General features: G+C 41.7%; 1 protein-coding gene and 1 long non-coding RNA gene across 2 annotated transcripts; one reads left to right on the top strand and one right to left on the bottom strand.

The window, feature by feature from the left end:
• The first annotated feature begins 1,667 nt into the window (after positions 1-1,667).
• LOC146980438 (uncharacterized) lies at positions 1,668-6,143 on the top strand. The gene is made up of 3 exons (XR_015036533.1): positions 1,668-1,781; positions 3,131-3,235; positions 6,050-6,143. It is a non-coding gene; the product is annotated as an uncharacterized LOC146980438 (long non-coding RNA).
• Positions 6,144-9,183: 3,040 nt separating this feature from the next.
• Positions 9,184-12,241, bottom strand: LOC146980439 (NLR family CARD domain-containing protein 3-like). The gene is made up of 4 exons (XM_085787953.1): positions 11,973-12,241; positions 9,863-11,704; positions 9,486-9,746; positions 9,184-9,394 (listed from the first exon to the last, which is right to left on the bottom strand). Exons 1-4 carry the CDS (start codon positions 12,239-12,241, stop codon positions 9,184-9,186), a joined length of 2,583 nt encoding a protein of 860 aa, XP_085644079.1.
• Positions 12,242-13,002: the final 761 nt, after the last annotated feature.

Raw genomic sequence — 13,002 nt, forward strand, 5'->3', positions numbered from 1 at the left:
TGGACGTCTGTGAAGACTGAGGGGAGTGAAGCTGCCTCATCCTCTGCTTCAGAGAGGGACAGCTTTCCACTGTCGGACCTGGGTCTCTGCTCTGTGTCTGGAGCCCCAATGGATGTATTATAATTAGGGCCGGGACTTTAACACGTTAATTACGATTAATTAATTACACAAAAATTAATGCGTTAAAAAAATTTACGCATTTTAATCGAACTTATTAAAAATATATATATATTATTTTTTTACAATTTTTTTTTTTCTCACGTGTGTCTACCCTAACTCTGAAAAAAAGTCTGATCCAAACATCTGGAGAGACTCAGAGCACAGCTGCCAACATCTGGTTTCATCATTGAGATCTCTTCTACTGAATATGAAACAGTAAGTTATGATGAGACACTGAAGTCATCAGGGGCCGGTTGCACCACCTCTCACTAAGTGTTTACTAACCTTAGTAAATGTGTAAGTGTTTACTAAATCAAGATTTAGTCATACTAAATTAAAATGGGTTGCACCAGTTTTACTAGGAATCACGTAGAGCTAGTAATTACCAAGTGTTTACTAAATATTTACACCTCCCTTACGAAAGAAAAATATATTGCAATATATTAGAAAATATCATGTGATATATTAGGCAATATATTCCCATATATGGGATTTAATTTTTATATTTTCCAATATATTGCAATATATGCATGGATCATATATGTGTATATATTGAGAAATATATTGAAATAAAGACCAAAAAGGCACTATATTTTTAAATATTTTATATATTTATATATATATATGCATGGATCATATATGTGTATATATTGAAAAATATATTGAAATCAAGGCCAAAAAGGCACTATATTTTTTTAATGTTTTATATATTTTCATATATATGCATGGATCATATATGTGTATATATTGAAAAATATATTGAGATCAAGGCCAAAAAGGCACTATATTTTTTAAATGTTTATATTTTATACAACATACACACACACACACACATATATATATATATATATATGTGTGTAAAACATTTAAAAAATATAGTATATAGTATAGTATATGTGTATATTTATACCCCCCCCCCCCCCCCCCCCCTGTAACAAGTTAAGTAATTTATCTAACATCACAATTAGTCCGAAGCTGAAGGTAAAAATTCAATTAAAGTAAATATCCTGCATAGTTCTCCTCCTCTGTGTCCTCTGATCAGAGCGGTGACCCTAGCAACGGTGTGTTTTACTTAGCAATGGTCTGTGAACCGATTGCAGGTCAGGAATTATTTTTTTTTATTAGATATAAAAATAAAAAATAAAATGTTACCACAATGAAACAAAATCCATTGGCTGTCTCATCGTGAGCATTTGAACATGATTGGTTGATCTGACTGACATAATGGCTCTTGGCCAATGACAGCTGTGCGCGCCTTTCCGGCGCCAAATTTGAAAATAACCGTTACTGCTGCTGTGAAACGGGAACCGCCGCGACGCACTTCAGTCGTTCAAGAATGACCAGTCATGTGGATTATTTTTACGATACGGATAAATGGACAAACAGTCGGCTGGAACCTGGTCCTAGCGAGAGCTTGAGTGAATTTAAATCCTGCAAAAAATACCAGGTAAGATATTTCTCTGTTATTATTGTGGCGTTGTTGGTGTCAGGGATTCAAACGAGGCAGGCTCTGGTGAGAGGGAGGGGGGCTGTGTAACGTTAACGGATGTGAAGTCCTGGACATGTCTCGACATGTCACCATGGAGGGTTTTTTTTTCTTATTCTCCTTGTTCTAACCAACGGTGAGGAGGATGTTTCAGCCTGTACATGGCTTCATTAACGTGTTACAGAGAAAAGGGTTAGAAAGAAAAGAGAGAAAAGCTAATCGCCATTAGCACATGAGCTATCCGGCTTTCAACCCCGTAGTAGCATTCTAGCGAGCGGCTAACTGGTAGCGTTAGCGGCTAACTGGTAGCATTAGCCACCGGTGTAGGCACCAAATGTGGAGGCTCCGGGCTGCCAAAACCGCCCTGACTAATCTGATGTTTGTTAAATCTACAAAACGATTTACCGAACAAACACCACCACTTCTGTGTGCACGCCTCTGCAACTAGTCATGGCTATCGTAGCCGTTAGCTTAGCTGCTGCTGACAGCTAACAGCAGCAGCTAAGCTAACACCAGGACGTCAGCTGTTAAAACCCTCCCGTTGTCGGACACAACATGAAACTACTCCAATTAGCTCAGTCATGTTGTAACAAAGATATCTGCTGGAAAAAATATTTTCTTCATGGGCTGTTAATTGAGTTATTTAAGACACTGTTTTGAACACTGTGTAAACATAAGTGAAAGTTCCTTTAGAACAGTGGTTCCCAAACGGGGGGGGGGGGGGGGGCGGTAAACCGGCTTCGGAATGTGTTTTATTTTGAAAATTAACCGGATTCTTCCGCTGTTTCTTTGTGCGACTTCCTGCCCGGCTTGACAGGCTCGCTCGCGCGCCGCGCCGCTGCTGCTGTGAACCGGAGCGACGTGGCTCCGGTGTGACACAGTCGTTAACATCAAAGGGCTCCGCTTCTCGCTGCTTCGCGGCTACTCGCGGCGCGCGCGTGTGTGTGTGAGAACCACTGCTTTAGAAAACGCACTCTGCTGCAGAAGAAAACAACATGAACTCTGCTAGTAACAGAAACTACTGGAGATGAGACACTACACTGACTGTGGCCTCTTAGCATGGTTACTAATACTCACTCCTGTTAATAAAAGTAAAGTATCACTGATATTAGTGTATACTCGGTTGATGAAGTATTAGTCATCCAGCTGAAAATGATATAGCCTGCAAATAAGCCATCATTAGTGAATCCAGTTTATACACACAGGTGTAATAAGTTCAATTCACCCTTCATAGGTTGGACAAAATAATAGAAACTTTAAAGTCAAAGATATGTGGCAGTAATTTTCATTAGGATATTAGTTCTAAATATAGTGTTATTTGAGTAATAATAATCAGGATCAGCCGCAAAATAAAATAAAAAAAAATCATTCTATCCTTAATACTGTGACACAGCTAAAGATATTTTTGTCCTTGATTAATTAATGTTTTACTCTGTTTCTAATTGACTGAATACTCTTTGTTATGTCAATCTGTATTTTACACAGCCAAGGACCCACAGCAGTGCTCTACCCATGAGATCATCGTGCTGGAGAACCCGAAGTGACAATAGAGCAAAAGATGATGGGGTACAGACTTCAACATGCAAACAGGTAGGCAAACAGACCAAGAATTATGGCAAATGCATTTTGCTTCTTAAATTTTTTCATTAAACCTAGTTCAGATTAATTTCAGTTCAAGTTTTTAAAGTGATAGTTCACCCAAAATTGAAATTGCACTCATTATCTACTCACCCTCATGTCGACTAAGGGCTGGGAGAAGTTTCAGAGTCCTCCGTGGCTTCTCTGAGTTACAGGGGGTCTCGGCGTAGCAGTGCATGTCAATATAACGGTTGCAAATGGATACCAACTGTCTTGGTAACAAAAAGACACACCAAAAAACATCCAAATACCTCCATGCTGCTCGTATGTAATGTCCCTCTGGTATTGAAGCCCCGAAATGCGAAATTGTCCCAAAAACAATGAAATAAGTCAATTTTTCGAGCTTCTCAAAGCTCTTCTTCCCGGTTCGTCATATTTGGACGAACCAGGGTCTGTTCTCTTCCCAGTTCGTCCAAATATGACGAACCGGGAAGAGGAGCTTTGAGAAGCTTCCGCTACAAAACAAGCTTGAAAAATTGACTTATTCAATTTTTTCCAGGACAATTTCGCATTTCGGGGCTTCAATACAAGACGGACATTACATACGAGCAGCATGGAGGTATTTGGATGTTTTTTGGTGTGTCTTTTTGTTACCAAGACAGTTGGTATCCATTTGCAACCGTTATATTGACATGCACTGCTACGCCGAGACCCCCTGTAACTCAGAGAAGCCACGGAGGACTCTGAAACTTCTCCCAGCCCTTAGTCGACATGAGGGTGAGTAGATAATGAGTGAAATTTCAATCTTGGGTGAACTATCCCTTTAAATGTATAGCACCATCCCATACAGAAGTAATTGAAATTTCCACAGGACTGATGCTGGCTAACCTCGCATCACCAGGCTCTTCAGACAAGCGAAGAGCCTGGTGTCAGTTACCTCCCAATTAGTCTGCATTCTGGTTCCTGTCTGTAGCTGATACCGAAATCACCAAATTCACCAAAATAAAAGTATTCACCAACATAAAACTTATAAAATAACAGGGTACCCGCGGGGTCTTAAAAACTTGAAAAAGTCTTAAATTTGATAACTATAAATTAAGGCCTTGAAAAGGTCTTAAATTTAGTTTACAAGTCTTAAATTTCATTCTCAAAGGTCTAGGGGTGTAACGGTACATGTATTTGTATTGAACCGATTCGGTACGGGGCGTTCGGTTCGGCACAGCGCTGTGAACGAGTGAGTTTCGGTACAGAAGTTGTGTGTGTTTACAGTCCGCCTGCAGCTACACGTGCAGCCCGTTTACGTCGTGGCTATCGCTAATGCTACTGCTAATGCTACCGCTAGCGAGAAAACAGAGGCTTGAAGACCCTCCTGCTTTTGGGAGGAATGGAGGTGGAGGTGGAGGTGGGGGGGCTGTGGCTCCTATCTCCTCTCTGTCTGTCTGCCTGTCCGTCTGTCTGTCTGTCTGTCTCTCTCTCTGTGTCTGTGTTGCGCACAAGCTCCAGTACATGTGGATCTGCTGCAGATGCGCCCGGAGCAGGCGCACGTCGCTGCTGTGTTGACACTACGCACTGTGCCTCGTGATGACCCGCGTTATTCATTCATTTATTTATTTATTTGCGGCCGAACGGTTGCATCGTCAGGCAGCCGTTGTGGCATTTGCCCACATTGCCCTATGGTCAGTCCGTCACTGGCTCGAACTGTTAGTGCTGCACTTTACATGTAAAAAAAAAAATATATATATATCATTGTAAGGCTGTATGTTTTGTTATTTTGAGAATAATTTATTGAACTTACTAGGCAGCACTTTACAACAGTAGCCTTTTATATTTTTTTCATATTTTGTATAATGGCTTGGTTTAGTTTAATAAGTTTATTTGTATCAGGGACAGAATGTACCTACAACATAGCATTAGTAGGTGAGTAAAATAATTACATTTGACTAAAACATGTAAATTTGGTTTAGAAAAATTCCTAATAAACAACAAGCAAATTTATGTTTTGCATTTTGTTCTCTTACCGAAAATGAACCGAACCGAGACCTCAAAACCGAGGTGCGTACCGAACCGTGATTTATGTGTATCGTTACACCCCTACAAAGGTCTTATTTTTTATCTATCTGCATGATACATCGCAACAACATAACTGTATCTACTTGCAAAAAATCATGGAATGCTGCGTTGGCAAACGTAAAATGACTGTTGCGAGGTTGGTCTTAAATTTCATTAGATGTGGTCTTAAAAAGGTCTTAAAAAGTCTTAAATTTGAGTTGCAAAATTCTGGGGGTACCCTGAATAAACATTAACTTGTAATACAATAAAAGCAAAATGTCAATTTAATGGCTCGGGGACTTTCTTGTAAATTATATTCCTTAAATTAAAGAGTTTTACCGCATTTTATTAGCTTGGTGCTTTTATTTTGAAGGAAAGGTCTGTCTCTCTCGCCCTGGATCCGTTTCCTACCAAAACAGCGAGTCAACGGCCCCGGACTAGATGCTGGCTGACTGAGTGATAGAGTTGAGGGAAATCATTGACTATACAGCTGAATACCGACTGAATACTAACATTAAACTAGTGGTCTATTATCTTGTTTTTACTGGTGTGGAGTCTGGACTCCAGTAGGGATAGGCATTTCAAGCGAAAGTATTTGATAATCGCGGAGTACTAATCGATTGACTCTTTGACACCCCCCTCCAAACCCCCTGTGAATGATCTGATGTTTGATGTTAGGTTGAACATTAGAATGAAGCAAAGGACGTCAGAGCATTTTATACAGATAATTTAAATAATATTTAAAAAATCTCTTTTTTTTTCTCTCTTTTTCCCTAGATGCACCAAGGAGCCAGCTGATTACTACCAATTGGAGGGTGGACATCTCTTCATCTGCTACATACATACATCTGCTTTATCTGCTACATCAATTTTTCTTTTGGCTATTTATTTCTTTTCCACAGTTCCAAAAGTATATGTATTGTCTGTTCAATGGCATTCTTTAAAAATGTTGCACTGTTCAGAAATGTAGAGTCAGTCACATTTCCTTTGTCTGACCATATGCCAGGCCTGTTGGCAGGGTTCTTACGGATCCTTAAAAAGTCTTAAAAGGCATTGAATTCATTAATCTAAGAACAAGGCCTTAATTGGCATTAAAATGTCTTAAATCAATTTTTCAAAAGTCTTAAAAATGTTAACACTTGGTAAGTGGTATTTTATGGTGGCCGTCAACGCTAAATTTCTCACAGCCACCAGATTCCGAGTCAGTGGTGGTTTTTTTTTTTTTTTTTCGGACTTTTTATGCATTTATTTTGAAAGGACAGCTGGAAAGAGACACAATCCAATGTTCATGTAGCAGTCACTTTACCTTGGATCACATAGGAAAGTGGGTAAAATTGTCCCTAACCCTATGTAATTGATGTGAGGTGTTTCTTTTTTTTCTGCATTTGTGTTTATTATGAAGTCGGTCTTAAATTTAATTTCAAGTGGTTTTAAAAAAAGTCTTAAATTTAACTTGGCTTAAGCTGTAGGAACCCTGGTTGGGGTTTTAATAGGCCTGTATAGCTCCCTACCTCAAACTGGGTTCAGTATCTGTGCCTGATTAAAAGAAAATAAAGGTTGCTTTTGATAAATTACCCAGTCTGTGTTAATGTGTGGTATAAAGGTTTGTGCACATATTGCAGTTTGCATATTTAAGTATTCATCCACAATATATTGAACACATATGTCATGTTTTTGTTTCCATATAATTTTCCATATATTAAATATATTCCACAATATATTGAACACATAGCCATACATATATTTCATGTATAATTTTACATATATTTAAAATATATTCTACCATATATTGAACATACATGTGACACTATATCTTTTCATATATTATCAATACATTTTATCATATAAATCTGAATACATTATGGTGGATATTTATAAATATAAAATTGCATATATTTTGGGATATATAAACCCATATATTATATATTCAGGTTTAATATATTTCAATATATTGAAAGGGGCAGTTTTTTGTATATTTTGCAATATATTACAATATATTACATCAATATATAATATATTGTATAATATATGTGCCATAAATATATTTTTCCATATATTGCAATATATAATATATTGTATAATATATGTGTCATCAATATATTTTTCCATATATTTACAATATATAATATATTGGAAAATGTAATGGAAGAATAATATATTACAATATATTACAATATATTGCAAGTAATATATTGGTAAATATATTTTTCTTTCGTAAGGGCTACCCTAGGGGTGGTGTAACTGTTTACTAGTTACAGTTTGTCGACACAGGATCAAAACCAACTGAAAAAAACAACAACAACGACTAGCTTATAACGACTCGTTTAGAGAGGTTTGCTTTACAAAACAGAGAACCTGCCGTTAGGAAAAGGGTTTTGAGAGACAGATATAGATGTATCCACACCACTTTCCGGAGAACGACGCTGGGTGTCGCCATGACACTCCATTCATTACATTTTAGATTAACGTTAGCTGGGCTAACTGTTAGCTGTTAGCCGTTAACAGTGTCTTAAATAACTCAATAAACAGCCCAGAAAAAAAAAAATTCCCAGCGGATATCCTAGTTCCAACATGACTGAGCTAACTGGAGTAGTTTCATGTCGTGTCCCACAACGGGAGGGTTTTGACAGCTGACGTCCGGCTGTTAGTTTGCTGCTGCTTTTAGCTGTCAGCAGCAGCGAAGCTAACGGCTACGATAGCCATGACTAGTTGCAGAGGTGTGCACACAGAAGTGGTGATGTTTGTTCGGTAATTCGTTTTGTAGACTTGACAAACATCAGATTAGTCAGGGCGGTTTTGGCAGCCCGGAGCCCCCACATTTGGTGCCTACACCGGTGGCTAGCGCTACCAGTTAGCCGCTAACGCTACCAGTTAGCCGCTTGCTAGAACCGGTGGCTAACGCTACCAGTTAGCCGCTCACTAGAACCGGTGGCTAACGCTACCAGTTAGCCGCTCGCTAGAATGCTACTACGGGGTGAAACGGAAGTTGAAAACCGACTTCCGTTGTGGTGTGACAAAAATAAAGTGGTGGATATGATGACTTTGATATTTACTGTCGGTACCGTACGCGACCACATAATGCGGATCACGGACATGCTAACGTTAGCTGCGGCAATTTAGCATGGGTCCGAACGGGCTCTACCTCCGTTATACGCTGCGATACTTCACTACGGGGTCGATGCAGAATGTGGTTAGGGACACAATTCAAGTCTACAACGGTACTGTGTGTCGGGTGGCGCCGGCCACCAGTGTGAGCAGCTCAACGAGTACATGCAGCTGCCCGTGCAGGCAGAAATACCACAACATTGCCGGCTTCCCGGATGTGGTGGCATGTGTCGCACACTTCAAAATAAAAGCACAGCTGTTCCTGTGTACATTCTGATGCGCACGCTGATTGGGTAGCCAAGTTGTTGTCGTCACTTAATGCGACTAGTAACCTGCTAGTAACCACTTACGCATACGGGATTGCATACACTGGTCTGGTGCAACCGAAATTAGTAAACAACTAGTTGCAAACTAGCTAGTAATTACTAAGGATTTAGTAGTGGTTTAGTAATTACTAAATCCTGAATTTAGTAAAGAGATACGCCAAACTGGTGCAACCCCACCCAGGAGGAGAAACTCCTGATCCCAGTAGTTCATCACTGTGGCTGATGAAAGCTGCACAGCTCATGTTTGAAACACTCTGAGATTTTGTCTTCAGTATAAACTGTGTTGGGACGAGTCAGACTGAGACAGAGGACGTCAGTGGAGTGGGCGGAGCTTCACTGTGGCCTACACCACCTCTGTATATGGTCTGAGTGATGGGATCTAATGTCATTAATGCATCAATCACCTGAGACTGATGTTAATACCAGGTGTGACCAGGTGTGAACGGGGCCATAGAAAATGTTCCAGCTCCTCCTCCTCTATCAGACAGTGTGTGTGGCTGCAGCAGCCTCTCCATACCTGAGAGAGTCCAGTCTCCAGTCTGGATCTTTCAGTCTGTCTGACAGCAGCTTCACTCCTGAGGCTCCTGGATGGTTGTAGCTCAGGTCCAGCTCTCTCAGATGGGACGGGTTGGAGCTCAGAGCTGAGGCCAGAGAAGCACAGCCTTCCTCTGTGACCAGACATCCTGACAGACTGAACACACACAACAACACACAGGAACCCTCTGTCAACACCTGCTGCTGTGTTCAAGTGGCATCAGATAAACAGCTGGATGGATCCTCACCTGAGAGTCTCCAGTCTACAGTGTGGACTCTCCAGTCCACCGGAGAGCAGCTTCACTCCTGAGTCCTTCAGGTCGTTGTTACTCAGGTCCAGAGTCTCCAGTCTACAGTGTGGACTCTCCAGTCCAGCAGACAGCAGCTTCACTCCTGAGTCCTGCAGGTTGTTGTTACTCAGGTCCAGGTGTCTCAGACCAGAGGACTGGGCGCTGAGGACTGAGGACAGAGCTTCACAGCTTCTCTCTGAGAGGTTACAGCCACTCAGTCTGAAGAGATGATCATGAGGAATTAAAGAAGAAATTTAGATTTATTTTCTGTCCTGTTGAAAAGACAGAAGTGTTTTTATACAATGATGAATAAATCCAACTATCTCTACACTTACAGAGCTTTGTTGGAGGCATTCACCACTGGCAGCAGCCTCAGAAGAGCCTCCTCTGAGGTAGAGTATTTCTTCAGGTCAAACACGTCCAGATCTTCTCCTGATGACAGTAAGATGAAGACCAGAGCCGACCATTGAGCTGGAGACAGTTTATCTGTGGAGAGACGTCCTGATCTCAGGGACTGTTGGATCTCCTCCACTAGAGAACGATCATTCAGTTCATTCAGACAGTGGAACAGGTTGATGCTTTTCTCTGCAGACACATTCTTACTGATCTTCTTCTTGATGTACTGGACTGTTTTCTGATTGGTCTGTGAGTCACTTCTTGTCTGAGTCATCAGATCTCGTAGGAGATTCTGATTGGTCTCCAATGAAAGACCCAGGAGGAAGCGGAGGAACAAGTCCAGGTGTCCATTTGGACTCTTTAAGGCCTCGTCCACAGCGCTCTGGTAGAAATGTGATGATTTGTCTCTGAACAGTTTAAAAAATTTAAAGGTTAATTTCTTTCCCGACATCAAGTTGCGTCCAGAGTTGATGAAGGTCAGATGGACATGAAGAGCAGCCAGAAACTCCTGAACACTCAGATGGACGAAGCAGAACACCTTGGCCGCCTGGTACAGGCGTTTCTCCAATCTAAAGATCTGTGTGAACACTCCTGAGTACACTGAGGCTGCTCTGATATCGATGCCACACTCTGTCAGGTCTGATTCATAGAAGATCAGGTTTCCTTTCTGCAGCTGCTCAAAAGCCAGTTTTCCCAGAGACTCAATCATCTTCCTGCTGTCTGGACTCCAGTGTGAATCTGTCTCAGCTCCTCCATCATACTTGACCTTCTTCAGTTTTAGATGAACCACCAGGAAGTGGATGTACATCTCAGTCAGGGTCTTGGGCAGCTCTCCTCCCTCTCTGGTCTTCAACAGCTCCTCCAGAACTCCAGCAGTGATCCAGCAGAAGACTGGGATGTGGCACATGATGTGGAGGCTTCGTGAGGTCTTGATGTGGGAGATGATCTCTGTGGCCTGCTGCTCATCTCTGAACCTCTTCCTGAAGTACTCCTCCTTCTGTGGGTCAGTGAACCCTCTGACCTCTGTCACCATGCCAACACACTCAGGAGGGATCTGATTGGCTGCTGCAGGTCGTGTGGTTATCCAGAGGTGAGCAGAGGGAAGCAGGTTCCCCCTGATGAGGTTGGTCAGCAGCACGTTGACTGAGGTGGACTCTGTCACATCAGTCAGGATCTCAGTTTTGTGGAAGTCCAGAGGAAGTCGACACTCGTCCAGACCATCAAAGATGAAGACGACCTGGAACTGATCAAAGCTGCAGATTCCTGCTGCTTTGGTTTCAGAGAAGAAGTGATGAAGAAGTTCCACCAAGCTGAACTTTTCCTCTTTCAGCACATTCAGCTCTCTGAAGGTGAAGGGGAATGTTAAGTCTATGTCCTGGTTGGTTTTGCCTTCAGCCCAGTCCAGAGTGAACTTCTGTGTTAAGACTGTTTTCCCAATGCCAGCCACTCCCTTTGTCATCACTCTTCTGATTGGTCGGTCTCTTCCAGGTTGGGCTTTGAAGATGTCTTCTTGTCTGATGGTTGTTTTTGGTCTGTCTGGTTTCCTGGACGCTGTTTCAATCTGTCTGACCTCGTGTTCATCATTGACCTCTCCAGTCCCTCCCTGTGTGATGTAGAGCTCTGTGTAGATCTGGTTCAGAAGGGTTTGGTGTCCTGCTATAGCGATGCCCTCAAACACATGCTGGAACTTCTCCTTCAGGTTGTCTTTGAGTTTAGGCTGGCATTTGTGAAGAGCTTCTGAATGAATAAACAACAGATAATAGGACAGTAAGGTAAAGGTCCTCGTAACAACAGGTCACAGTAAATGAATCTAAACACAGAAATATTTTGATCTAAATTCATGTAGTCATGGTGATGACTACAACAGTGAAATGTGACATCCCCTCACAGAAGGTGTTTAACTTCACCTGCTGCTGCTTCTGCTGACGGGTATTGTCCTGTTGGAGGAAAGGGAATCATTAATCATGAGGAGTAGCAGGACCAACCTAGTTGACTTTGTCCTCTGTGTGGAAATAGTTACAAAACCAAGATATTTAACAAAGGTAAAACACTGGCTGCACTTCCCATGACTGACCTTCATTAATTCCCATCTTCTTCAGAATTAACCTCGCCACCTGCAGAACTTTCTCAGTAGTGTGCATGCCGACCATCAAGTCCACCATGTCCACTCTGGTTGCATCCTCCAGCTCACACTTTGGGATGGCAGGGAAACCACCCAGTAAGTCAGCATCCTGCAGGTACCACTGGAAGCGTTCCAGCTCTTCTTTCCCCAAATTCTTCAAAATCTGCAGCAGCTGCTCCTTCACAGATGTCGCCATCTTTGTTGTCTGACAGAACCAGATCAGTGACACTGTTTCACCAAGACTGATACCACAATTTATCATGTTAAGGGATGTGACTCTATTTAGTGCCATCACATCCCTGGTTTGTTAATGAATATACAGTATTTAACACTGGTAGGATAAATCTGAAATGTCCTCCATCTGTACACAGGACAAACATCAGTGTGACTCACAGCAGTGATGGCCAACAAAAGACAGAAGGTATTTCAGTGTTCAGTCTGCTCCTCAGACACAGTCTCATAATTTTTGACCCTGGTAGTTTTTGGTTTTTGTGAAATCTGTTTTTGTGTGCAAAGTAAATTAAATCAAGCATCCAAAATAAAACTATGGTATAAAAATTATTTGCTCTGTTTAAAAAGGACAGTCAATCACACAATCAGTATAAAACACATTTAGAACTTCAAGACAATATAGTTTAGATCAGCCTTTCTCAAAGTGGGTGCCGCAGCACACTGGGGTGCCGTCTGACTGCGTCGGGGTGCCGTTAAAAAAAATACCTCTTCTGACATAAAGGGGCCGTGTCCACCGGACGCCCTTTTAGCGCTCTGGGCGTCTACTTTTCATTCAGATCCTATAGAGCTCGGCGTGCACACCACTCAGCGCCCTCGCCGGGAAAAAAAAGAAGCTCTCGGCGTTTCCTTTTTTTGTTGTGGCGAAATATGTTCAACTTTTGGAACAGCGCCGCGCTTGTCAAGCGGCTCGTTTTGTAACCTGGTAACGGCAGCGTTCTGAGGGAG

This window comes from Trachurus japonicus, chromosome 9 (genome assembly GCF_045865225.1).
Source record: "Trachurus japonicus isolate A0001 chromosome 9, Traja_1.0".
In the NCBI taxonomy this organism is placed as follows: domain Eukaryota; kingdom Metazoa; phylum Chordata; class Actinopteri; order Carangiformes; family Carangidae; genus Trachurus; species Trachurus japonicus.